At 44.1% G+C, this 27993-nt stretch overlaps 1 protein-coding gene across 3 annotated transcripts; it reads left to right on the top strand.

Annotated features, from left to right (window-relative positions):
• Positions 1–16: 16 nt before the first annotated feature.
• Positions 17–27993, top strand: GSS (glutathione synthetase). 3 transcript variants are annotated; one of them, XM_060616328.1, is made up of 13 exons: positions 17–110; positions 2827–2961; positions 9024–9169; positions 12013–12088; positions 12382–12521; positions 13202–13318; positions 18301–18381; positions 18484–18561; positions 20890–20956; positions 24159–24353; positions 24758–24839; positions 26277–26466; positions 27445–27993. In XM_060616328.1, the coding sequence occupies exons 2-13, from the start codon at positions 2833–2835 to the stop codon at positions 27566–27568; spliced, it is 1425 nt and encodes a 474-aa protein (XP_060472311.1). In that variant the 5' UTR covers positions 17–110; positions 2827–2832; the 3' UTR covers positions 27569–27993. The 3 variants fall into 3 exon arrangements, with proteins under 3 accessions (XP_060472311.1, XP_060472320.1, XP_078300259.1); XM_060616337.2 differs by lacking the exon at positions 27445–27993 and adding an exon at positions 27036–27422; XM_078444133.2 differs by lacking the exon at positions 17–110 and having other exon boundaries at positions 2848–2961; positions 9071–9169.

The raw sequence follows: 27993 nt of genomic DNA, 5'->3' as shown, positions 1-27993 counted from the left end.
CACTGGCGCGGTCTGCGCAAACGCGTTGGGTCGCATCGAGGCCCCGCCCTCTAGACCTTGGGTTACAGCGCGAGGGGCTTGAGTACCGTGCGCGGCAGGACGACGAACCAGTAGGTTGGGGAAAGGCAACGGCGGCCGGCAAGGGCCAAGCTTCTTCGGGAGGATGTGAGGGAGGGTTCTGGCCAGCTATTGGAATCCTGAAGGCTAGGAGATGTTGCAGCTCATGCCCTTTGCAGGGAAGGGGAAATTGGTGACCATTGAGGGGGTTGGGCTGGTGATTGTGGATCCCAGATTTCCCAGATCTCCTGATTCCAGATCGGGCCGGTGTCGGGGACACCGTGCCAGTGAGCCAGAGCCGGAATTAAAAAAAGAAAGAAACTGGGAGCGATTAGAACCAAACTTTATCTAGAATGGGAGTGAACGGGCCCATGAAGTGGGGCAAGCCTGGGCAGGAGACGGGTGTTTATGCCCCGAGCCTCATGCAGACACTGGCCTCGCCCTCAGGATAAAGTCCGACTGGGTTTTCTTCTGCGCATTTTAAGATCTGGCCCCAGTCTTTCATTCGTCATCCATTCATTTAACATTCATTGAATACAGTAGTAGGTGCTGGAGGTAGAGAAGTGACCAAGATACACAACAATTCCTATGGTACAGGGGCAACTAATGGGCTGTAGAAGCCCTGGGCGGAGAACAGGGACAGCTTCTGAAACACACACGTGAACGCTGGTCAGGAGTGGTGGGGAGTGTTCCAAAAAGAGACTACAGCACGTGCCAAGCCTGGGAGCTGGAGAGAGGCTTGTGTATCTTGGTTACTGGGGATAACCTCACTCTTGAGTCTGTTTAGTGCCCAGGGAGATGATGGTAGCTGGAACAGGCATCTGACAGTGGAGGTGGAGACAAATAGAGGAATTCAAAGCAATCTATATTTAATAAAAACTACAGGATTTGGGGAGACTGGGGTGTTGGAGAGAAGTGTGTACAAGTCTTGAGTGCCTGAGTGGGGTTCATCAGAGGAGGAGCAGATTTGTGGGGAGACGACAAATTCTATTCTGGTTCTGTGGAGACTCCCAGTAAGCAGTTGGTTATTACAGTTTGGAAGTCAGGAAGGCACCACTGTGAAAGTATAGATTTGAATGTCCTCAGCAAAACAAACAAAGCCACAGGGTTGAGACTATAGAATGAGAAAAACAAAGGGCCCAATCAGCACTTTACATAGTGATTATCTTTATGTTTTATCTCTTTGTATCCTCAGTACCTAGTCAAGGGTGTGGCAGTAGATGCCATTCAGTGTTTACCAAGTAGACAAAAGTCCAACCGCAGGCAGAGATGCTGGAATCCCAGAGATGTTAAGAGATGGGGGCTAATGGAGGGTTCCATTGCTCTAATGTCAGTCATAGGTTCTTGTCCTGGCTCTGCCACCAGCCTGCTGTGTGACCTCCTGACAAGTCTTCCACCTGTAAAGTTGGTATAGCCAAAAAGAAGCTCCCATGTATAGAGCTACAAACCCTGCTGAGGAACTACACACAGATTTTTCTCATTTAATTCACATGGGGACCTTATATATGAAGGAAGTAATATTATGGGCTCAAACCCATATCTGACTGACCCCAGGGCTCTACTATGACTCTGTAGTCGTAGAGCCCTTATCTGTGTCTCATTGGACAGAAATGTTGTTAGGATCCTCTTGAAATTACATGGTCATTCTTTGAAAACGTTGTGCTGAGGCCAACAGATTTTCATAATTGGTTTCGCACCAATTTTGTTATAAGGGGAAGGAGATGGAACTGAATGTTGTTCTCCAGTTTGTTACTTGTTCTCTAGCTCCCTTTCTGGGGACAACTGAGCTGGGTAGCCATGTTCTTTTCCTAAAATCAAATGACAGTAGGGCAAACCAAAATTAATAACTGGTGTTTCCGGATTTTTATTCAGATCTTCTTAAATCCCTGAGGCCTGCTGTAAAATTAGTATCAAGGTGTTAGTTGGTTCATATCTGTGTGTCTCTGGGCAGCCAGTTGGACTCCTCATCCTATTACATTGGGCACTTGGGTTTCAGTTATTTCTATTCTGCTAATGTGATTTCTCAAAAATATTTTGTCTTGCTGCTGTGATGATAGATGTCCATATAGGGAATGTAATCATGTCCTGCTAATGAGCTTGCTTCTGCTTAGTGTGAGGGAGGAGTTCACCTTATCTGCATTTCATAGTATTCTACAAAGGGATCCTCCTACCCCCACCCCCCACATAATTTGAGATTTGCTGACCTGGGTTGTTGGAGCTAGAAGGGGAATTAATACTCTCTTGCAGTGATTTTAAATTTGTTAAAAATACAGAGCTTCAGCCCTTCCCTCCACTCATCAGACCTCTTGCATGAGAATCTCTGAGTGGAGCCCAGGAATCTGTATTCTTTACCAGGCTCCCCAGAATATTTAGCCAGATTTGGAAACCACTGGTCTACCTCATACCCCTTGTTTCACAGGTAGAGAATCTGCAACTCTGTGAGGGGAAGGAACTTGCCCCAATCACATATGACATTAGTGCCTCTTTCTCCAATGTAAAAGGCCTGGGCTGGGAGTCCTGAGACCTGGGTTCAAATCCAGGTTTTACCAGTCTGAGATTCCACTTCCTTACTGTAAGAATAATGCCATCATTGTATTAGGAACCAAGAGAGTGGCAGTGGAAATGCTTTGTCAGGCTTTCCATTTTGCACTCATGGAAGTTGAGAGCTGCCATCCAGTGTTCACTCCCCTGTACCACACTGCCAGTTTCATTGGTTGCTGGGTGGGCCCCAGGCAACCCATCACCAATCATTCCCCTCTCCTGTTGCAGGTTGGGATGGCCACCGGCTGGGGGAGCCTCTTGCAGGATGAGCAGCAGCTGGAGGAGCTGGCACGGCAGGCTGTGGACCGGGCCCTGGCTGAGGGAGTGCTGCTGAGGACCTTGCAGGAGCCCAGTTCCTCCGATGTAAGCCCCTGACCCCTCCTCACAAGCACTGACGACACTGCTCTGGATCCTAATGCTCACTTTCTGGTCCCTGCCAGGCTAAAAGCAGCTCCTTTAGGTCGAGACATCTTTTTTGCTTTATTTTATCTTTTTCAATAACTAAAATTGATCTCTAGATATATGTAAAAAGCCTGCTGAGAGTAATCATAAAATTTAAGTCTGGAGTTTCTAGTATGACTTAGGTAAGTTACATAACCTCTCTCAGCTGCAGTTTCTTCATAGAATAAAAAAGGGATAATAATGGGACCTGCCTCTTCAAGTTGGTAAGAGAATGAGAAGATAATTCATGTGAAACACTTTGTCCAGTGAGCTATTATTTTTTAAGACTACCTAATCACACTGCAGAGGGGGAGTATATCTGTACAACTGGTCTGTGTACATCCTTCTCTGTGCATTTATATACATATATGTGTATATAAAGAAATATATGATTTTCTTTTCTTTTTAAGTTTTTTTTTAAATGTTTTTATTTTTGAGAGCGTGTGAGTGGGGGAGGAGCAGAAAGAGAGGGCGACCCAGAATCTGAAGCAGGCTCCAGCTCCAAGCCGTCAGCCCAGAGCCCGACAGGGGATTCGAACTCACGAACTGTGAGATCATGACCTGAGCCAAAGTTGGACGCTTACCGACTGAGCCACCCAGGTGCCCCTTTAAGTTTTTTTTTAAAGTAACCTCCACATCTAATGTGGGGCTCAAACCCATGACCCTCAGATCAAGAGTCACATGCTCTTCCAACTGAGCCAGCTAGGTGCCCCAAAATATATAGTTTTCTAAAACACAAATTGGATCACACAGATCATGCAGATTATTTTGTGATTGTGTTTTTGTTTTTCTTTTTTTTTTTTTTTAATTTTTTTTTTTTTAACGTTTATTTATTTTTGAGACAGAGACAAAGCATGAATGGGGGAGGGTCAGAGAGAGAGGGAGACACAGGATCGGAAGCAGGCTCCAGGCTCTGAGCCATCAGCCCAGAGCCCGACGCGGGGCTCGAACTCATGGACCGCAAGATCGTGACCTGAGCCGAAGTCGGACGCTCAACCGACTGAGCCACCCAGGCGCCCCTGTGTTTTTGTTTTTCATTTAACAATCTGCGGTTGAACTCTTTACAACTCCCTCCATTAGGATTAGCTTCATTCTGATACAGTGTTCCATATATAGATGAATCACATTTTAACTTTCCTCTATTTAGGTGATTTTTAACGTGTTTTTTTAATGCCCTTTTTTTTTTTTAAGTTTATTTATTTGAGAGAGAGAGAGAGCTTGAGCAGGGGTGGGGCAGAGAGAGGGGGAGAGAGAGAATCCCAGGCAGGCTCTGCATTGTCAGCGCAGAACCTGATGAGGGGCTTCAACCCATGAACGGTCAGATCATGACCTCAGTCGAAATCAAGACTTGGACACTTAACTGACTGAGCCACCCAGGTACCCCTGATTTCTAATGTTTTATGATTATAAACAGCATTATAGGGAACAGCTACATACATGCCTGTTTGGGTACTTCTGTAGGGTTGATGCTTTTAAAAGTAGAACTGCTAAGTCCAAACCACATTTTTTTTTTTTTTTTTTTTTAATTTATTTTTGGGACAGAGAGAGACAGAGCATGAATGGGGGAGGGGCAGAGAGAGAGGGAGACACAGAATCGGAAACAGGCTCCAGGCTCCGAGCCATCAGCCCAGAGCCTGACGCGGGGCTCGAACTCACGGACCGCAAGATCGTGACCTGGCTGAAGTCGGACGCTTAACCGACTGCGCCACCCAGGCGCCCCAAACCACATTTTTTAAAAGTCTCATCCTTAAAAAAAAAAAAAAGTTTTTATTTTGTGACTGGTAAGACATTGTCATAGTTCAAAATTCAAAGGACATAGAGTTTACAGTTTAACCCTCTCTTCTATATTCCCTAGCCATCCGGTTCTCCTGACCTGAAGACAAGCTGTGTTTTAGCGTTTTTGTTTATTCTTTCATATAGTTTACTCATAACAAAAAAAGTATATATTCCTTTTTCCCACTGTTTACACAAAGAAGCATCCTAGACAAACTCTTTTGTGCCTTGCTTTTTTCTTTTTACTTACTAGTATACCTTGTGACAATCCATATGAGTAACTAAAGAGCTGCGACCATCTTTTTTTTTTTACTAAGTTAAGGGCCTGGTGGAGAGTCCAGACTCATAAATATTTGCTGAGGCCTGAGTGAATGAGAATGGCTGTTACCTAAGGTAGGCTGACATTGTGGAAGGTCTGCCTCTGGCTTTGGGAATATAATTGCTTGCTTTGTGAACTTTACATTATGTGAACTGTTTGTCTGAACCCAGGATTAAGCATTTTCCCCTCCAAGATTTTTTTGTTCTATTAATCAATAGGTATTGTGTGAAGGTCCAACACTTGGTCTTTCTGGAAGTTAATGGAGCCTAGAAAAGGCATAGTCCTCAGTGAGATTCCCAATTCAGAGAAAAAAGACAGGAAATGGGGCACCTGGGTGGCTCAGTTAGGCGTCCGACTCTTGATTTTGGCTCAGCTTATGATCTCACTGTTGGGTTTGTGGATTGAAGGTCCATGTCAGGCTCTGCGCTGACAGTGTGGAGCCTGCTTGGAATTCTCTCTGTCTCTATCTCTCTCTGCCCTTCCACCACTCATGCTTGCTCTCTCTCTCTTTCTCTCTGTCTCAATAAATAAATAAACATCAAAAAGAAAAAAGACAGGAAATATGTGTATGTGTACGGATGTGAGAAAGAGAAAGAGATTTCAGTCCAAATCTTTGTCAGGTGCCTGTTTTATGCCAGGCCATTCTAGACACTGAGGACACAGGTGAGTCAGCCAGAGACTCTGGCCACTAAAGCGCATGGTCTAGTTGGAGAATGTGCCACAAGACAAAATTAAATGTCAGTTCTATGAGGAAACATAGATAGCCTGCTGCACAATATTAGCTACTGTTTATTATTGACTATGTGCCAGGCACTATTCTAACAGCTTGAAATCACTAACTCGTTTAAATTTCACAACAGAGATGAGGAAACCAAGGCCCAGAAAGGTAAAGTAACTTGCCTGAGGTCATTCAAATGGTTGTGGAATTGGCAAAGCCAGAATTCAAATCCAAAGAGTTTGCCACCTGACTTCATGCTCTGAACTTCCATTCTTTACTGCCTCTCTCAGGAAACTGTATGGGACACCTAGACGAAGGAGCAACTCATCAGTTGTATTTGAACTAGATCTTAAAAAATAAATAGAAAAGAACAGCATAACAGAGGGTCTAAAATAGGAAAAGGCACAAAATGTTCAAGAGAATGCAGCTGAATATGGGACAGAAGACAGGTCGAAGTCAGATAATCAAGAGGCTTTGGATACTGGGAGGAAGAGGAACATGAACTTTATCCTGTAGGTAGGGGTGACAAACCAAGTGCAGAATTAATAGCTGGTCCCTGCAGATTTAGGGAGTTAATTAAAAAAAAAAAACAAAAAACAAACATGAACAGGTTACAAAATTTAAAGGGAATTCAGCATAGAATAAGTCTCCTCCCTCTAGCCACTGTTTCCTTCCCCAGAGACAAGCATTGTTAACAGTTTTTTCATCAGTGTCTTTAAAATGTGAGGGCCAATGTTTGTTTGGATTTTTTTTTCATGAAATAAAAAAAATCTGGCCCCTCAGGTGAAATAGGAGCTCTTCTTCCCATCACTCTTTGTTTCTTTGACTATGGAGATCTTTTATTGTCATGCACATGCTACCGTTTTTCTCAGAGTAGAAGACTATTACTCTGTGCCTGTGTCTCCATAAAAAGTTAAAAGACTGTGTGTTTCAGCCTTTGGCCTATACACAGTGGAGAACAGCTGTATACTGTGGATCCCAAATTCAAGTGGGCATAATGAGTCATGGGGACAGAGGCAGAGGGAAGTCTTACTAGAAAAAGCCTTTGTGAGTTTTTCAGGCCAAATGAGACTTGTTGGAGGAAGCAGAGTTCTAAGTTTTAAAGCCAAGGAAATGCCCTTATTGTCATCACACATGCACTCAGGGTATTAGGTGACCCCCTATGTAATCTGCAGTAATTCCCAGCCTAACACAGAAAAGCTTCAAGCTGAAAAAACCTTATTCTCACAAATATCCTTCCTCACTTTTGTCTTCTGAGATTTTGAGGAAGGTAATTTGGGAACTATCTATGAAAATTTTAAGTGGATTTACTCTAATTATCTGACATTTCCATTTTTATAAATTTATAATTTATGGACTTTTTCACACACAAAATACCTAGAATATATACTCTAGGATATTGATTGAAGCATTGATTGTAATGGGGTGGGGGGAGGAAACCACCTATATGTTCATAACAGAAAGCTAGATTCAGGGGTGCCTGGGTGGCTCAATCAGTTAAGTGTTCAACTCTTGGTTTTGGCTCAGGTCACAATTTCATGGTTCATAAGCTCAAGTCTCACATTGGGCTCTGTGCTGTTAGTGTGGAGCCTACTTGGGATTCCCTCTCTCTGGCCTTCCCCCACTTGTACTCTCTCTCTCTCTCTCTCTCTCTCTCTCTCTCAAAATAAACAAATAAACTTAAAAAAAAAAAGACAAAACTTGAATTAATAAATTATTTTATATCCAAAGAATGGAATACTCTACAGGCATTAAAAAGAATGAGATCTATTTGAACATATATGGAAATGTCTCTGAAATATTTATAAAGCAAAGGACAGAACAATATATGTACCATGTGCTTCTGTGTGTGTAAAAAAAGAAAAATGTGTATATACATATAGTCTAAAGGACATGTGAGACACTAGTATACAATTTGCTTCTGGGGAGGAGAATTGGGTCATCAGGGAATGAGACATACTTTTCACTATGTATCCTTCTGTCTCTTGAATTTTGTATCATTTGTTCAAAAAATATTTTTAAATATATAAATGCCAAGTTCTAATGTCATAAACTCATACTATGATAATGGCAAATTGATATTAACTCAGAGGTTAAACTCAGGAATACATCATAATATAAATCACAAGGTCATTTTATCATCTCCTACCCAAATTCTAGTTCATTTGTTGTTGTGAATCTCCAAATGCATTATCCCCTTCTAGAAATAGTGTTCCAGATGGGTATTTGGGTTTCCTGGTTCTGCCAAAGTCCAAAGAACTCAGAATGCAGCCTAACTCCAGGTCTGGCAACCTGAGTCACTGTCTCCAACACTGGGGAGAAACCACTCCTAACTTCTACTCTGGGGGCCAGAGATCACTTCTGATGCAGCCCTACCAGCAGGACTCTCCCTCTGCCCCAACCAGAAGGCAAGGGGGCTGGGGTGGGAGCTCCTGGCACGAGGGTCCTGGGTTTAGGACCCTGGCTGGGAGCTGTGTGTGTGTGTGTGTTGTTTATTAACCACCTTGGTTCAAATCCCAGTGCCATGTAACAGCTTTATATAATTTTGGACATGTTACTTAATCTGAGACTCAATTCCCTTTATCTATTTATTAAGAATAGATAATAATAGGGGCGCCTGGGTGGCTCACTTGGTTAAGTGTCCAACTATGGCTCAGGTCATGATCTCACTCTTTGTGGGTTCAAGCCCTGCATCAGGTTCTGTGCTGATAGCTCAGCTGGAGCCCGCTTCTGATTGTCTCCCTTTCTCTCTGCCCTTCCCCTGCTCGTGCTCTGTCTCTCAAAAATAAATAAAACATTAAAAAAAAGAACAGATAATAATAGTATCTGCCTCACAGAGTTAAATGATGCATCCATGTAAGGTATTTAAAACAGTGCCTTGTACACAGTAAGTGCTCAATTTTTTGTGGTTTTGTTTATTTGTTTTGGCTGTTTTGCTTCTGTTTTTTTTTTTTTTTTTTTTTTTTAATGTAAAGAGATAGAACATTACAGAGTCTGAAAGTTCCCATTATATCCCTTCATCATCCTGTTTTCTCCCTCCCTTCACAGAGGTAACCACTATTCGGCAGTTTGTGTGTCAATAAATGTAGGTTACACTTTTCATGGGATTATGTTTACAAGAAAACAGCCCATTTACAGGTGTTCTACCCCTGCCCGCTCTTTCTCCTTGATCAGGTGGTAAGCTATGCCCCATTCACGCTCTTCCCTTCACTGGTCCCCAGTGCCCTGCTGGAGCAGGCCTATGCTGTGCAGATGGACTTTAACATGCTGGTGGATGCTGTCAGCCAGAATGCAGCCTTTCTGGAGCAGACTCTCTCCAGGTACTGGGTGATGGGGCAATAGGGGCCGGGAGTTGCTGGAACCCAAGGGACTGGAAGACTGAGGAGCCATGAGATGTTGCTCTGGCAGCTGACTTGGTGGGGTTGGGGACAGGTACCCCCCAGAGAAAACAAAAGTAGTAGAACAGAAGTCAAGAGGGCTGGCTTTTAATCCTGGCTCTAATCCTCATTTATATGGCTGCAAGCAAATTCCTTTCTTTCTCTGTGCCTCAATTTCTTCATCTGTAATGTAGGGATGTTGGCGTAAATCTAAGATCTCTTCCAATCACATTCTGTGATTCTCTGATCCATGGCCCCTTGCTTTGATGACTGAGATTTCTATTTGGAATTAGGGAATGTCAGCATTGTTTTAGGGAAAACAAAGGGCAAAGGAGATTACTGGGTTTAAAGTCAGATTTCTAACTTCTTTTCCTCAGCCCTCTTATCTCTGGGTGAGATGGGGGGGTAGACTGGGCCCCACCCAGGGCATGAGGATACAGAACTCCTGAAATGGTTCACCCCATCCACCGCTCTGTCTCTTCTCCCTTAATCCTTTTTTTATCTTCAGGCCCTGGGACAAGGGAAATTCCTTTACTTTCAATTTTTTTTTCTAATGTTTATTCATTTTTGAGAGAGAGAGAGACAGAGAGACAGAGTCTGAGTGGGGGAGGAGCAGAGAGAGACACACACAGAACTCGAAGCAGGTTCCAGGCTCTAAGCTGTCAGCTCGAACTCATGACATGAGCCATGACATGAACTCATGACGCTCGAACTCATGACATGAGCCAAAGTTGGACACTCAACTGACTGAGCCACTCAGGCCCCTCTCTTTACTTTAGAATTAAATTCTTTATTTTTAAAAAAATGTTTAATGTTTATTTATTTTTGACAGAGAGAGACAGAGCATGAGTGAGGGAGGGTCAGAGAGAGAGGGAGACACAGATTCCGAAGCAGGCTCCAGGCTCTGAGCTGCCAGCACAGAGCCCGACGCGGGGCTCAGACTCACAGACCGCGAGATCATGACCTGAGCTGAAGTCGGACGCTCAACCGACTGAGCCACACAGGCGCCCCAAATTCTTTATTTTAGAATTAAATAAATAAGTGTGTGTGTATACATAAACAGACTAAACATACATACTTGCATGTCTGATTAATTTTTCAAAAGAAAACAATTATTTTGTTAGAGACAAAAAATTTTTTTAAGATTTTATCTTTAAGTAATCTCTACACCCAACATGGGGCTTGAACTCAAAACCCCAAGACCAAGAGTCGCATGCTCCACTGACTGAGCCAGCCAGCCACCCCAGAGATACAATCTTTTAAAAATGTGCACATTGGTGTGAAGGTGAATATGGGAAGGGATCATAATGGTAAGAAATTTGGAAACCATTGACTTGAAACTAAAAATGCAATGAGTTATGAATGTACAAACCCTACCACCACCTTCCCCCCAGGTCTTTTTCGGGGTGGGCCTGGCTTTTGTACCTCTGATTCTGGATTGCAGAATATATGAGCAACCTGATTTATGATCTTTGCCCTAAAGATGCAATTATGTGGAGACCTTTCCTGCAGTCCATGTCTACAACCTTGCCTTCCCTGTTTCTCTGTCCTCTGAAATACACACAAACCCTAGCTTGTACGGGAATAGAGCCCTAGTATCACATGTGCTAGAATAGCAGCCTGGGACCTAGGTTGAAGGGACACACCTCTTCAGTAAAGCAAAAATGTGTCTCAACTTTCTTGGAGGCTGAAGCCCAGCTGGGGACTCTCCTCACCAAGGGCTGGGAAAGGCCTCATGAAAGAGCTGGCTGGGGAACAGAGGAACTGCAGGGCAGGCCTGAGCTACATGGGCTCAGTGGGGTCCCTGTAACAAGTGAGGAGAGTGAGTTAGGCTTGAGCAGGGATGTAGAGACTGCCCTGAATCTTGACAGACAAGTGTGGTGTTAGTTACCTGTGGGTGCCTCTTCCACACTGGATGGACTCCTACTTCATATAACATGTCACAGCAGCACACTGGGCCATGATGATGAGCTACCACAGACAAAGTCTCTACCCTCATGTGGTTTATAGGCAAATAGGAGAGGTGACATTAGTTATCACAGAAATAAAACAGAAACTTAAAACTAATCTGTACTACAAAGGAGAGGTCCACAGTGTTCTAAGAGCACATGGCAGGAGGATCTGATCCAGATAGGGAAGGTTGCCCTGAGGAAATCATATCATATGAGGACTGGCTGAAGAAAAAAAAAAAAGGATATTTAGCTTGAGTCAGAAGAATGCTTTGGTGCACAGAGCATAACTGCTGTCTTTTCATCTCTGAGAGTTGCTGTATAAGAGGTGGAAAAGACTTGTCCTTGGAAGCCCCAGAGTGTAGGAGAAGCTATGGAGAGTTAATGTTATGTCGACCAGAAGGTTTACCAACCATCAGAGATATTCAAAGATGGAATGGTTTTATCACATGACATTTCTTAGTTTCTCTCAGGACCAGACACTATGCTCAGTTCTGTACATATAATATCTCATTTACCCTTCACCACAACTCTATGATAGAAGTAAAATTATTTTCCTCTTCATCTTTCATTTTTATCTTTTACAGATGAGCAAACTGAGACACACAGTGAAATAATTCTCTAAGGTTGCCTAGTGGTGAGTGGTAGAGCCGGGATTTGAACCCAGGTTATCTGGCTCTAGACCTGAGTTCTAAACCACTATTGTCTATCAGGTTGATGTGGCTGTTCAAGTTTGGGTCAGCAGACTGAAAGATTCAGGAGGCAATGGATGAGGGTAGAACTATTTGATCTTTAAGATCCCATTTAGCCTAGAAAATGCTCTATTTCCTCCTCCAGCACCATCAAAAGGGACAACTTCACTGCTCGCCTCTTTAACATCTACAAGCAAGTCCTGAAAGAAGGCATTGCTCAGGTAACCAGTCCCCACTCCACCCCAATCTAGGACCTGTCCCTCCCTTTTTTTTTTTTTACCAGAAGAAATTGGCCCAGGCCCTGAGCTCATGGAAATCTGCCTCTTGTTGGTCTCCACTAGGTTTGTACATCAGTGACCAATCCTGGGATGACCAAAAGAATGATTCCACTAGGTTTTGGAGCATTAGCCTGCAACTCTGATCTCTATGTAGAATTCATGTTACCTGTCTGTTCTGTGGCTAGGTCCTCAATCAGCCCTGGGCAAATGTACTCAGCCTTCAGTTTTCCCCACAGACTGTGTTCCTGGGCCTGAACCGCTCAGACTACATGTTCCAGCGCAATGCAGATGGCTCCCCAGTCCTGAAACAGATTGAAATCAACACCATCTCTGCCAGCTTTGGGGGCCTGGCCTCCCGTACCCCAGCTGTGCACCGGTGGGTACCCTGGGCAACACTGGGCACACCGGTGGGGTGAAAGCCTAATAGGCCTACGGTCACAGGCAGGAACAGGGATCTCCAATTCCAACTATTTCTTCCCAGGCCCTGGGTCATGTGTTTCTCCTGTAGCAGTTTCCACTTGTAATTAGGTCTTAGTATGTCAAGGAGAGAAGGGACATCACTGTTCATCTAGTCTTGCTCCCTCATTGTATAAAGTAGTATTCCAGCTTGAAGAAACAGTACCTGAGTGAGAAAGAGCTTGGAAGGCCTGAAGAGAGGTCAGAATCCATGGCAGAGAGGGATCAGTGGCTTCCCATTGGAAGGCTTGACCCTAGTAGCAACCATTTCCAGCCAGCAGTGATGCTCCAGGTTGCTGTGATTACAGATGGTTGGCAGCAGGATTCCAGATAGCAAGCACTGGTGCTCAGGGAAAGGCGTTCCAGATCATAGGGAGGCTGGTATAGAGTAGAAACACAGGGTCTTGGGGCTCTGGGCATATACACGGAGCCAGGGTTTGGGTGGCCCCGTATATTCAGGCCTGAGAAGCATGATGATAAGATGCTTTTTAGTGTTCAGCTAATTCTCCAAGTGATGTTCCTGTAAGGATCTGTGAGTCACAGGCAGAGAGGGGTCTTCTAGATCCATCCAATTACTGAATAAGACATCTCTTCCAACAGACATGTTCTCAATGTCCTGAGTAAGACCAAAGAAGCTGCCAAGATCCTCTCCAATAATCCCAGCAAGGGACTGGCCCAGGGGATCACCAAGGCCTGGGAGCTCTACGGCTCAGCCAAGTAAGGGGGAGAAAGAATGGTAGAATCCTGCTTTAGATTCAGCATTCGTGGGTGCAGTGCAAAGCAACTTCTTCGCCTGACATCTTTAGGAAATGAGGGATTTTTTTTCCTGGAAATAGAAGCTTACACTTTTAAGTACCAGACTTTAAGGGGTTTCTGAGCTTCCTTCTTAAATAAGAGACACAGACTATAATTTAATCTTGTTGTTGGCTAGAGGTCACAATTATCTGTTAATGATTGCATTACTGTTAGTGATTGTATCTTGATGTAATATAGAGGTACTATCTAGACTTAGAGAGGCATGTGAGGCTGTCTGCCTGCACTAATGGCCCCAACTGTTAGGCTTTAAGTTCTTATTCCTTTTCTTCCCAGTTTTCCTGTCTCCCTACTATCAGTTCTTACTTTCTACTGCTGTCAGTGTGCTTTAATTTGGAATCCTCCATTCCCATCCCTGTACCTCCTTTCTGATTTGCTATGGTTTGGGAAAGCAAGTGGTCTGGGTTGTCATGTACCATCTAATGAGTGTGAGGGCCTCTTTGATAAGTAAATGCATAAGCTTTGACTTAGTGATTTTGTGGTGTCTGTTGTAACTGCCTAGAGGCATTTTTTGCTTCCTTCCTATTTTCAACCATGTTCCAGATGTGTAAAGATGCCAGGTAAGTGACTTCTGTATATATAGGGGGCGGCACTGTACCAATAGTTACTGCAATGTTTACATAGCTTTAATAGTTAACCGTTAATGAGCACGGACTGGTGCCACACTTTGTGCTAAGCACTCTACACGTAGGATCTTATTAGATCCTCATATGAAATATTTCAAGGTAGATACCACCCAACTCCCCCCATTTTACAGATGAGGAAACTGGTTCAGAGAAGTGAATGGCTCAAGGTCAGATGGTTGGTGGTAGAGCCCATAGTCCACTCCCTCTGGAATCTGCAACCTTAATCACTTTATTGCCTCTAAGAGAGCCTCTCTGGGCTTGCTAAGCCTCACTAAGACTCAAGAAACTTCGGACTCTGAATATTTAGAAGGCATAAGATGAATAATTAACTCTTGGTTAAGTGTTTTTTAAGAGACTGAAGCCAGGAAAGGGTCAGCTGGGGAACTACTGATGAAAAAAATGCTGCAGAGGGTTTCTCCAACCAGGCTGTGAATAACATGGGAAGACTTATGTGCCTAGAACTAGGCACTGGTGGGTAGGAACTATGGGGTGCCTGAGCTGGGACTGGCTTCTCATTTTGAAAGTCAAATAGGCATTTCTGCTGACCTAGCATATGACCTTCGCTAAGACAGTTCTTTTCTCTGAGCAGCAGTTTGTAAAAGGGGGATGATAATAATAAAACCTAAAAGGGTGGTAGTGAGAATTAAATGAAATCTCATGGCTTTGAAAAATGCTTTAAAAAATCTGGTGAGGAATGGAAAAAAGACAGTCTCTTTAACAAATGGCATTGGGAAAACTAGACAGCAACATGCAAAAGAATGAAACTGGACCACTTTCTTATACCACACACAAAAATAAATTCAAAATGGATGAAAGACCTAAATGTGGGACAGGAAACCATCAAAATATAGAGGATAACATAGGCAGTAACCTCATTGACAATGGCCATAGCAAGTCTTACTAGCTATGTCTCCAGAGGCAAGGGAAACAAAAGCAAAAATAAACTATTGGGACCTCATCAAAATAAAAATCTTCTGCACAGTGAAGGAAAAAATCAGCAAAACTAAAAGGCAACCTTTGGTATGGGAGAAGATATTTGCAAATGACATATCTGATAAAGGGTTAGTATCCAAAATATATAAAGAACTTAATAAAACTCAACACCCAAAAAATAAATAATCCAGTTTAAAAATGAGAAGACATGAATACACATTTTTCCAAAGAAGACATCCAGATGGCTAACAGACACATGAAGAGATGCTTAATATCACTCATCATCAGGGAAATCAAAACTACAATGATATATCACCTCACACCTGTCAGAATGGCTAAAATTTACAACACAGGAAACAACAGATGTTGGCGAGGATGTGAAGAAAAGGGAACCCTCTTACGTTGTTGGTAGGAATGCACACTGGTGCAGCAACACTGGAAAACAGTATGGAGGTTCCTCAAAAAGTTGCACTACTAGGTATTTACCCAAAGGATATAAAAATAATGATTTGAAGGGATAAATGCCCCTGATGCTTATAGCAGCATTATCAATAATAGCCAAATTATTGAAAGAGCCCTAATGTTCATTGACTGATGAATGGATAAAGATGTGGTGTGCGTGTATGTATGTATGTGTATATATATATATATATATGTGTGTGTGTGTGTGTGTGTGTGTGTGTGTGTGTGTGTGGGTGTATATAATGTAATATTACTCAGTCATCAAAAGGAATGAAATCTTGCCATTTCCAACAATGTGGATGGAGCTAGAGAGTATTATGCTAAGGAAATAAGTCAGAGAAATACAAATACCATCTGATTTCACTCATATTTAAGAAATAAAACAGATGAACATGGTGGGGGTGGGGTGGGTTGGGAAGAGAGGCAAACCAGACTCTTAACTACAGAGAACAAACTGAGGATTACTGGAGGAGAAGTGGGGGTGGGGGGGTGGGAGGATGGGCTGAATGGGGGAAGGGCATTAAGCAGAGAACTTAATGTGATGAGCATTGGGTGTTGTGTGTAAGTGATGAATCACTAGATTCTACACCTGAAACTAATGTTAATTAACCGGAATTTAAAAACTTGAAAGACTAAAAACAACAACAACACCCCTCAGGATCATTATGTAGTACTTCCAATAGTAGTAGTAGTGGTAATAATAATAGTAGTAATAATAGCAGCTACCATTTAAGGAGTACTAGTTTCATTTTACTGAAGGGAAGACTGAGGGGTCAGAGAGGAGGAATAACTTGCCAAAAGTCACACAGCTAGTAAGTTTAGAATTCACGTCTATCTGCCTTTAAAGCCTGCATTCTTTCTACCATACTGTTCTGCCTCCAAGAGGAATGGTCCCATAGTATAGATCAAAAAACTCAGGCTCAAGCACTGATAGAACAGATGAATTTTTCATCGGTTATCTCATAATTTTTTAGATTTTTAAAAAAGCATGGAAAATGAAGTATGATTCCAATTTAGACATTTATTCAAACTTTTTCAAAATATAGTGACTGTGGTTAGAATGAGTAGGGATAAGAAAGAAGGATTCTTGGTATAAAATGTTGGGAGCTATTATCCGGAGTCCTCACTCCCAGCCAGCACATTACTGCCACTTCACCTTCCTTAGCTGACACTTTCCTAGTCCTGTTCCCAAAATACTGTTCAGAACTGAAGGCAGGAGGAGGTAGAATATGTTTTCTGAGTCTGGCTGTGATTATTTGGCAGAGGGCAGGCTGACTTAACCAGGGAATGCGGTTCCACTTTAACCTACAGCTTTCAGCCTCCCTCCTCCGCCTCTTTTTGGAGGTAGGCCAGCCTGGGCCAGGTGCCACCTTCCCACCCATGAGGAGAGCAAATCAGGCTGCGATATGAAAAGCAAGGCCATTGGCCCTTGGGTGTCTCAGGGCAAGATGGCTTACGAAAGCACCATTTCTAGCTTGTCTCTCAGAAACCCAACTCAAAGCTAAGACTCAGCTTAATGTCACGTCTGACCCTCAAGAGATTTCAGGCAAGCCAGGAGAGGAGGCATACTAGGACCTGTATTTCAGTTAAGTAGAAAGGAGTCAGGCAGAATGTAGTCCAAGAGGTTCAGCTGAGGCAGAGAAAAGCAGAGACAAACAGACCAGAGGACAGTTACAGGAGGAAGGAATCCACACTTAGATTCCTAAGCCCAAATCTGGCCACCCAAGAGTCTTAGCAAGAAGCTATGGGCGAAGAGCAATACGGCTACAGCAAAAATGGAGTTTGGTACTCCAAACTGAGGGCTCAGAGAAGTGGAATAACTTGCCAAAAGTCACATAGCTAGTAAGTTTAGAATTCACGTCTGAATCGGGGCGCCTGGGTGGCGCAGTCGGTTAAGCCTCCGACTTCATCCAGGTCACGATCTCGCGGTCTGTGAGTTCGAGCCCCGCGTCAGGCTCTGAGCTGATGGCTCGGAGCCTGGAGCCTGTTTCCGATTCTGTGTCTCCCTCTCTCTCTGCCCCTCCCCCGTTCATGCTCTGTCTCTCTCTGTCCCAAAAATAAATAAAAAACGTTGGAAAAAAAAAAAAAAATTAAGAATTCACGTCTGAATCTAAAGCCTTGTCCCTCAGGTAGCCAAACAGACAGTTCCTGGCATTAACTTTTTCCTTTGTCCTTGAGCTCCTCCTTCTTTAAGAATTATGTTGATAGCAGAAAGAAAGAGGTCAGGTAAGCCTCAATGATACCATTAATACTGTGGGACCAAACGTGTCCCTGTGTAGATCAGAGTAATGTTGGGAGGCCCCAAGAGATAATTCCTTATTTATGGATGGCTCTATAGGGTTCTGTAGGATTTCCATTATAATATATATATATTATATTATATTATATTATATTATATTATATTATATTATAATGTATCATGCAAGAACCACACACTCCTTTATTATATGCTTTTACAGTCTAGTAAAAGGGTCATTAGCCTCCAACCCCACACATTATTCTATAAAATATTCCTCAGTATTTTCATCTGTTTATTCTTCCAGAAAGATTTTAAAATCATTAAGTTTTAAGAAAAGGTCGTCTTGGGTTTTTGAGATTTTAAATCTAAGTTTTAATTTGCGTAGAAAATTAACATCATTACAATATTTCATCTACCTACTGGAGAAGGAACAGAGACATCTCCATTTTTTCAAGTTTCCTAATTTCAGGAAATAATGTATTAGAGCCTCAGGTATCGCCTGAGACCTTTCTGATTTGAGAGAATATCTGCTCTTTCAGGGAAGGTGTGTTCTCCTGAAGGTTGTTGGATGGAGGGAGGACAAGCTTTGTAGTCACTTCAGCCAACTGTGCTCACTCTCTCCCCAGCGCTCTGGTGCTACTGATTGCTCAAGAGAAGGAAAGGAACATATTTGACCAGCGTGCTATAGAGAATGAGCTACTAGCCAAGTAAGTAAAGGAGGGGAGACCTCCAGATAATGGCCCTAGGCTTGTGAAGAACTACTCAGAACAGAGCATCCATTACCTCTAACCTTTGCCCATCTTTCCCAGGAATATCCACGTAATCCGTCGAAGGTTTGAAGATGTCTTTGAAAAGGGGTCTCTAGACCAAGACCGAAGGCTGTTTATGTAAGTGTTCAGGGAGCATTACTACTTTAGGAAACTTATTCTGCTACCCATTTCCCCCAGTAATCCTTTCTTCTAGGAGATGTGATGGCTTGCTTCCTTCTCTCTGAATTTTAGGGGCAAAATACCCCATCATCTCAGGAAAGTCTGGAGAAGGCTTGGTCATATTCTGCTTCTAAAAGGTTGTATCAGAGCTATTGACCTTTTTCTTTCTTTTTTTTAGAGAGAAAGTGCAAATGGGGGAAAGGGACAGAAGGAGAGAGAGAATCCTAAGCAGATTCCACACTCAGCACAGAGCCCAACACAGGGCTCAATCCCATGACCCCTGGGATCATGACCTGAGCTGAAACCAAGAGTCGGACCCTTAGCTGATTAAGCCACCCAGGCACCCCAGAGCTACCAACATTCTTGATAAGGGCCTTCTTAAAATAACCCTGGTGTTCATATGTCCCTGGACTCCTAAAAGCTTTCTTGCCCCTCTTGGTAGCTATCAGGCCTGGACAGTTGGGCTGAGCAGGCAGGGAGGAAGAGGAATAGCTTGCTCATTCTGTGATTGATCTGGGAGCTTCTCTCTGAGCTTAGGCAAGACATTATGGGGCCTGGATTTGTGTTCCACACCAGGCCTTATGCTCCCCTGCAGGGGGCTTCCACCAAGTGACTTTAGTACCACTTAGTTGGGTAGCATTGTTTGCAACACACATATTTAGACCTGGAATTTTATAGGTTTTTGTTTTTTTGTTTTTTTTTTAAATTTGTGATTCTTCTTCTTCTTCTTCTTTTTTTTTTAAAATGTTTTATTTATTTTTGAGAGAGAGTGTGAGCAGGGGAGGGGCAGAAGGAAAGGGAGACAGAGAAGCCCAAGCAGGCTCTGTGCTATCAGCACAGAGCCTGATGCAGGGCTCAAGTTCACAAACTGAGATCATGACATGAGCCGAAATCAAGAGTCAGATGCTTAACTGATTGAGCCACCCACATGCCCCTAATCTGTGATTCTTAAAATTAAGGACCTCCATTGAAAGGCCCCTAGGTGGCTCAGTCACTTAAGCATCCAACTTCAGCTCAGGTCATGATCTCACAGTTCGTGGATTCGAGCCCCACATCAGGCTCTGTGCTGACAGCTCAGAGCCTGGAGTCTGCTTTGGATTCTGTGTCTCCCTCTCTCTGTGCCCCTTACCCACTCACATTCCGTCTCTCTCTCTCTCAAAGATGTTAAATGAATAAACATTAAAAAAAAAAAAAAGAACCTCCATGAAATTTCATAGTACCACTTTTCTCAAAATGTGCTTTTATCATAACAAAGTCATTAATTTACTTTCCAGACAGTATCAAATAAGCCAAAGAAAGGGGAAGGTCTTTAAAAAGATAGTCTCGGGCACCTGTTGGGATGAGCACTGGGTGTTGTATGGAAACCAATTTGACAATAAATTTCATATTAAAAAAAATAAATTAAAAATAAATAAAAAGTCTGTGTCTTAGCTAGACTCATAATTTTGCATCTCTGCACCCTTATGCCTACCATTTCAAAAAATCTCAGCCTGGTTTCAGCTACTTTTTTTTTTTAATGTTTATTTTTGAGAGAGAAGAGAGAGAGACAGAGCACGAGTGGGGGAGGGGCAGAGAGAGAGGGAGACACAGAATCTGAAGCAGGCTCCAGGGTCTGAGCTGTCAGCACAGAGCCTGACAAGGGGCTCGACCTCATGAACCATGAGATCATGACCTGAGCCGAAGTTGGACGCTTAACTGAGCCACCCAGGCTGCCCTCAAGTAGTATAATGCAACGTGTTTTGGTAGGCATGGCAATATGATTCTGAGGCTCAGTAATTTTTAGCCCACTTAAAAAAAAAAATTTATCTTGGGGTGTCCAGGTGGCTCAGCTTATGGGTTCAAGCCCCGCATTGGGCTCTGTGCTGACAGCTCAGAGCCTGGAGCCTGCTTTGGATTCTGTGTCTCCCTCTCTGTCTGCCCCTCCCCCACTTGTGCTCTGTCTCCCTGCCTCTCTCAAAAATAAATAAACATTAAAAAAAAATGTTTTTTTTATTTATTTATCTGATTTGATTCTGGTTGCTTTCTTGCTTCCCTGTGGGCTTCCTACAATGACTCTAGATCTAGAATATTCTAAAGCATTCTTCACTGCATACCTTCATGTTTTTAGTGGAAGAAGTAGTGGTATGGGTGTATCTAGTTTCATTGCTTCCAGTGAACCCCTGACTAGGCAGCCTGTGTGGTCTGGCTTTCAAAGAGGACAAACTCATTTGGATGCACTGTGAAATATACTGAATCACTATATTAGTTATAATTTAACATAGCAGCATTCTCCATTCTGTGTTCTAGGGATGGCCAGGAAGTTGCTGTGGTTTATTTCCGGGATGGCTACATGCCGAGTCAGTACAGTGTACAGGTTGGTATTCTGTTAGACTATTCTCTGCCTCCTAGGACCCAAAGTCATTCCTTGGAGACCCAGCTCAGGCATCACAATAACCTGGGTTTTTCCCTGGGCCCTGCCCTCAGTTCTTCCTCAGGGAACTTACTGCTGGAACCTCTTATTCTCCCACAAGCTTTTTACTATCTATCACTCTCTACACAGTGTCTTCTAGACTCTGAATCCTCAGGTATCTATGTTGCTTCAGCCATTCACATTGTTTCTAGGGATATACTGGCAAATGTTTTTTTAACGTTTGTTTATTTTTGAGAGAGACAGTGAGTGGCGGAGGGGCAGAAAGAGAGGGAGACTCAGAATCCAAAGCAGGCTCTAGCCTCTGAGCTGTTAGCACAGGGCCTACGTGAGACTTGAACCCAGGAACTGTGAGATCATGACCTGAGCCAATGTTGGATGCTCAACTGACTGACCCACCCAGGAGCTCCCTGGAAAATGTTAAATAGTCATCTTTTTAAGGGGGAAAGCCCCAGTTTGTAGCATTTGCTGATTTCTATGGTATACTCCCATCATGGCCAATTTCAAGTTACCCAACTTTTCTTTTTTTCACTGCTTCAGCAAGAACATTTGTTTTTTCCTTAAAGTTTTTATTTTTAAGTAATCTCTATACCCAACATGAGGCTCAAACCTACAACCCTGAGATCAATAGTCTTAGGTTCTATGGACTGAGCCAGCCAGGTGCCCCCGACCTACTTAACATTTCTGAACCCAGAGATGGGTACAATCAGCTCTGGGTAGCTAATGCAAACCAGTTCCACCATACCACTGACCAGCTCCTTCCTGCCAACTCTTACTTCTCTTTTATCTGTGTTAGAAAGTTTTTCTGTCCATTCATGTTAATGACAGTAATGATGATACCACCTTATCTTGCTATCCTACCATGTAGTTTCAAAATTACTTTCCACATCCATTATTTCATTTTATCCTTACAACCACTGTGTGAGGTATATAATTATTGCCATTATACAGACGGAGAAACTAAGATTTGGAGAGATTCAGGGGCTTGTCTAAGATCTCACAGGGAGTTCCCAGGCTTTCTGATTCTTGGTCCACTAGCATATCCAACATATTGTTCTCCGCCTGCCCCTAATCCATAGTATGGAGAAGCTAAGAAGCCCTGCTTTCACTCGGGAGAAATAAGTTAGAAAATACCATGATCAGTATGCCTGGGGTCATGAGCCTTTGGCTCTGCCTGTGTGTGACCATGGACAGGTTTCTGACCTTTTATGGGCTCAATTTCTGTAAGCTGAGGAAACTACACTCAAAAAATGAGGGAGCTCCTTCCAGATCTTTAATTTTTTGAATATAGGATTTTCCCTAAGACCCAGCTGAATAAGGAACCCAACAGTTCCATAGAGGTGGAAGCTCTGTAGAAGGTCCTTTCCTCTAGAAAGTGGTTAGGAGTGGTGGAAACTTGCTGACTAGAAAAAGACAAAACTGTCCATGGGGAAAATGGATCCAGGCTCCAGGACAGGGGATTTGGGGGATCCAGGCTCCAGGAAGGGGCCAAAAAAAAAAAAAAAAAAAAAACCTTTAAAAAGAGATTGAGCTAACAGGGAAATAAGTCTGTGCATAAGGAGGAGGACATATTTAGGGAATTGAGAAACTCACACAAGGTTTAGAATTTGAAGATAAATCTGCAAAGCTTAGTGACTTGTTGGTTGATGTTGGGAATGCCCCTGCTCATCTCTGAATTTTGCTTCCCTGCTTTTAACAAAATGGAGTACTTCTCTGGGTTTATCTCTGATGTTCTGGGCACCAGTAACTGCCTGGAACATCAAAGGTGGTTGAGATTCTTGGTAAAGACCAGGCAAAGATGCTGCAGGTGAAATGTGTATCAAAGGGAGGACAGCATGGGTGGTTGTGGATGTTGCTCCTTAGGCCTTAGCCTTTATCCTGCTGTGGTCAGTTTGATGTAGTCTGGAGTTCAAGGACAGGTTATCCCCCAGTGTCTGAGAATGGGGACCTCTGCTGTTTATCTGCCTCTCACACACTAAACTCTTAGCACATCAGACCATTCATCCTATGATTACCCACTTGCAGGCTTTGGCTAATTATTCTGCTAATCCGAGTGTCTTCCCTATTGACCTGTCAGACCCTACCTGACTACTCAAATTTCACTTCACTAAACAACAATAACAAATAATTACCGAGCACTGTGTCAGACAGTGGGGATACAAAAGAAACAAGTGCTGGAGCTCACATTTTGGTCAGGGAGATGGTCATCAGAAAGTAAGAAAAAACAGAAACAAATTTTTTTTTCTAGTTGAGGGAAACTCTTTGAATAAAATAATAGAGTGAAGGGGCATCTGGGTGGTTCAGTCAGTTAGGCGTCCGACTTCAGCCCAAGTCATGATCCCGCACTCGTGGGTTCAAGCCCCTTGTCAGGCTCTGTGCTGACAGCTCAGAGCCTGGAGCCTGCTTTGGATTCTGTGTCTCCCTCTCTCTCTGCCCCTCCCCTGCTTGCACTCTGTCTCTTTCTCTCCCAAGAAATAAATAAATACTAAAAAAAATAATAATAATTAAAAAAATAATAGGGTGAAAAGATAAGCGAATTATGAAAAACCCACATTAAATAGGGTGGTTTGAGCAGAGACCTAAGAATGAGAAGGATCTAATCATCCATTGGAAAAGCCAAAAGGAAAAGACTTTCAGGCAGAGGGGAAAGCAGCAAATGCTAAGGCCCTGAGGTGGAGTGACATCTGTGTGTTTGAGGACTGACCGGCCTATATGGCTGGACTGTGAGAGTGGGATGCAGGGAGGTCATGAAATTGACATGGTTGAAAGCGGGACAGGAGGCAGATCCTGCAGGGTCTTGTGAGCTTTGGTAAGGAGTTTAGATTTTATTTGAAGTACAGTAGGAAGCTGAGCTCATACACAAGTGTCTCACCTCTTTCAAACCTCTTCATCTACTTTTCTATGCCCTTATCTTGTTATTTCCCTTTTAATTATAGTCATGTACCATTGTGCTAAACTGTGAGCTCCCTGAGGGCAAGAATCCTACATATTGGAAGAATCCACATCTGCCTTACAAAGAGATGCAGTGACCCTGGGAGATGATGAATGTGAAGAAAGAAAGCATGATACCTGGCATCTGATGGATGCTCAGTAAAAGTCAGCCAAAGTGAAATGAAGTAGAATTACTTTTGTTTTCTTCCCTCTGCAGAACTGGGAAGCACGCCTGCTGCTGGAGAGGTCATGTGCTATTAAGTGCCCAGATATTGCCACCCAGCTGGCTGGGACAAAGAAGGTGCAGCAGGAGCTGAGCAGAATGGGTGTGCTGGAGATGTTGCTCCCTGGCCAGCCTGAGACTGTGGCCCGCCTCCGTGCCACATTTGCTGGCCTCTACTCACTGGACATGGTGTGTGGGCTGCCTCTTTCTTCCACCACAGCAGGAACCCAGAATTCAATGTATTGGGGAGGCTGGAGCTGGTAGTGGGCTGGAGTCCATTGTAAGCTCCCTCAACAAAGGTAGAGATCCAGATAAGAGGTGGAAAGAGGAAGGAGCTGAGGAGGACAGCAAGAATTGGGGAATATCTATATGTGTTCTCCATGCCTCCTACTGTGGAGCCCTGAACTGTTGCCAGAGAAAGCTTGTTTTCATTGTACTTGCTGCCTTCAGGGGTTTGTTGGGGGTGACATCCAGATAGTAGCATCTAGCCTCATTCCTGTTATTCCTCTGATGCTGCTCTGCACAACCAGCAGGACCGTAGCTCCTGCCCCTGGTTTAAGACTGCTGGTAACTGCTTTCTTGCCTCCTGCCAGGGTGAAGAAGGGGACCAGGCCATTACTGAGGCCCTTGCTGCCCCTAGCCAGTTCGTGCTAAAGCCCCAGAGAGAGGGTGGAGGTAGGTGGTTCCCCCTTGGTAGGGCTGCTCAGTGGAAGGGAAGTGAGCAAGAAGGCTGTTACCAATGCTGAGTCACACTTGCTATGGGCACAGTCCCAGGCTCTAGGGGACATAGGATGAACTGACACAGGCCTTCACCTTGGACAATGTCCCAGAAGACCCTGTGATCAAGTGATATTGAGCACAGAGGGACCTGATTAACCGTAACTGGAGGGTTCGTACAAGTTTAGTCTGAGGTGCCTGTGACCAGATTGTGGGGAAGTGGGATAGGGCATATCAGGAGGTTGGATAGGGCATATCAGGAGGTTGGATATCTTGCTGCCTGGTTTGAACTCCTTGAGGGCAGGGATCATGTCTGTCCACAGACCCAGAAGAAATGAGTTTTGATCTTGGTCTTAAGGGATAGGTAGGAGTTTACTAGGTGGAAAAGGAGGGAGAGTATTCCATACAGAAGGAGTAGCCTCAAGGAGAAGCACTGGTCCATGGACGTGTGGTACATTTGGAGATTAATGAATACTGGTAAGACTGGAGTACAGCATGAGAAATGGGAGGAGGCAGGGATTTGGGCTGGAAAAGATGGTTTGGGACATGATTATAGAGACCATTAAAAATATGTAGGAAGTTGGATTTTATCCTAAGGGTAGTGGGAATCCATTAGAGAGATTTAAGGAGGAAAGGGATACACATCTGATCCAGGATCCATGTTTCAGCCATGGTAAAGTATGTCCTGGATGAGGGGAGACAATGGCAACAGACATCATAGAGGAGGCTGGTATAATTGTCCAGAAGAGCAATGTAGAGGCCTGGGCTAGGGCTATGACATTGTAAGAATACAGACTGAAGAGACACGTCTGAGTTATTGACAGGTAATGGAGAGGGAGGAGTTAAATATGAGTCAGGATGCCTTTCACCTATTGGGAGCAGGAAGATCCAGGAAGAGCAGGTTCAAGACAGAAGCAATGAGTTCTCTTTGGACATGCTGAGTTTGTTTTGGGAGCCTATGGGGTATCCCTGCAATGTCAAGAACAGGGAGCTTAAGTTGAAGATTTGGGAGTTAACAAGTCATAGAATATAGATGGAGCCTTAGAAATCTCCCTGGGGGGGGGGGGAGTGTGTTCATGGAGGAGAGAACAGGGTGGCAGGTGGATTCCTTGGTAATTCCAACATTGAAGAGGAGCAGGAACCAGTTAGGGAGGCTGAGAAGGAAAACCATAGACAAGTAGGAGAACCAAGGCAGGATGCTGTGGTGAGGTGTGTTTGCTTATGTGAGAAAGGGCTCTCCTATTAAAGTGACATTCCCTTCTTGGGAGCCAGGCCTGCCCTGGCTTCACTGAGCTGGTGTTAGAAACTGAGGCTGCTGCCTTGACCACAGAAATGGGGGCACAGAGTGGAGAAGGTAGGCAGAGGGTCGAGGGTGACTGGCCAGTGTTATTGCAGGTAATAACCTATATGGGGAGGAGATGGTGCAGGCCCTGGAGCACCTGAAAGACAGCGAGGAGAGGGCGTCCTACATCCTCATGGAGAAGATAGAACCTGAGCCTTTTGGAAATTGTCTGCTACGGCCTGGCAGCCCTGTCCGAGTGGTCCAGTGCATCTCAGAGCTGGGCATCTTTGGAGTCTATGTCAGGTGAGCCAGTCAAGAGGGTCTCCTCCTTGCCAGTCAGCCAAGTGAGCCTGGGGAGGAGAACTGGACAGGGAGCAAGAATCCTGGGCGTCAGTCCCAGCTCTGCGAGTCCCTAGCCATGTTACCTGTTTCCTTATCTAGTAAATGAGGCCAAGGACCCAAAACCTGCCCACCCACAGGGCTATCAAATGAAGCCCAGATGACAAGTGCTTTGCAGCTATAAAGGAAGTTCCAAGTAGTATCAAGAAGTATGAGAAAGTAACCCTAGACTATAAGGAGACCCCAGGGAAGAAGAGAATTTGGGTCCAGTTTCCAGGCCACCAGGGGTTCTGGAGAAAGGTGGGATGGGCCAGCTAGAGGATAATCAGTTGGCTCTGAAAGACTGAGTGACCCCTGGTTTGGATGTGAGCACTAAAGAAACAGGAAGAGAAGACCACTTGGGAATTTTTAAGGAATAGTTCCTGGTCCCTTAAACCGCTTCCTGCAAAATATGCAATCTAAGATCAAGCAAAGTAGGAATATCAGATCCTACCATGCTCCTGACCTGAGCCTTCCCTCTAACCACTTAACAGCATCTCTGCCTGCCATGTTCCCCCAAACCCAACTACCACCATAGCCATCTTGACAGAGAGGGAGAGAAGGAAACTTACAGCTACAGAACATGAAATGTGAGCCTGGCATCATGCTAAGTGCTTTTCCTGCTTTATTTAATCCTCGTGACCATCTTGCAAAGTGAGAGCTATTATCTCTATTTTAAATTGAGGAAATTGATATTGAGAAAGGCTGAGTAACTTGCTCAAAGACACAGAGCTAATAATTTCCCTAAAACGATGCAAACCCAGATCTGATTATAAAATCCTAGCACTTTCTTGGGTGTAGTCAGTCACTCATATACTGCTCACGTGGGACCAGGGAAGGATTTGGCTGTGGGGGCTGAGTCTTGGTAATGGAGTGGTGTGTCTTCTGTCCCCCTTTCTATAGGCAGGGAAAGACACTTGTGATGAACAAGCATGTGGGACATCTGCTTCGAACCAAAGCCATTGAGCATGCAGATGGTGGAGTGGCAGCAGGAGTGGCAGTCCTGGACAACCCGTACCCTGTGTGAGGGCACAGCCAAGCCTGCCCAGATTTTGCTCAAGAGACCTTCTATCCCTCATACTTGTCATTCCTCACCTAGCCCCTCTGAGGGTCTTCCCTCCCTGCACCTTGGGAAGGCTGGTCTCTTCTGTTCAGGGAAGGGTGAATGCTGGGTCCTTTCTCCAGCTCTCCCATCTGAGGACCAGAAAAGCTGTTTCCCTTAGGTGAGATCTACAGGCCCCTAAATCCTCAGGGTGTGGGTATAGCTGAAAGGAAGCTGATTTGAGGTAAGGGTCCATAACCCTGTCAACTGCCTGTCAGCTCCTCATCAGCCTTTTCAGCAGGTTCCAGTGTCTGACCTAGGATAGGACTGAGAGGTAGGAGAGGGGCAGTGAAGGGGCATAGCATTTCCCTGCCTCTGCCTTAAATAAAACTACGTTGTTGATTCTGTGA

The sequence above is a fragment of the Panthera onca genome, chromosome A3, assembly GCF_046562875.1.
Source record: "Panthera onca isolate mPanOnc1 chromosome A3, mPanOnc1 haplotype 2, whole genome shotgun sequence".
In the NCBI taxonomy this organism is placed as follows: domain Eukaryota; kingdom Metazoa; phylum Chordata; class Mammalia; order Carnivora; family Felidae; genus Panthera; species Panthera onca.
The sequence above is the reverse complement of the archived record's forward strand: the minus strand, read 5'-3'. Positions and strand labels throughout refer to the sequence as shown.

Excerpts from the sequence above, each read along its gene's own strand:
- GSS (XM_060616328.1), top strand. The coding sequence starts at position 2,833 with ATGGCCACCGGCTGGGGGAGCCTCTTGCAGGATGAGCAGCAGCTGGAG. Across the intron at positions 12,089-12,381 it reads TGAAAGAAGGCATTGCTCAG|ACTGTGTTCCTGGGCCTGAA; the intron begins GTAACCAGTCCC and ends TTTTCCCCACAG. Across the intron at positions 26,467-27,444 it reads ATCTTTGGAGTCTATGTCAG|GCAGGGAAAGACACTTGTGA; the intron begins GTGAGCCAGTCA and ends CCCTTTCTATAG.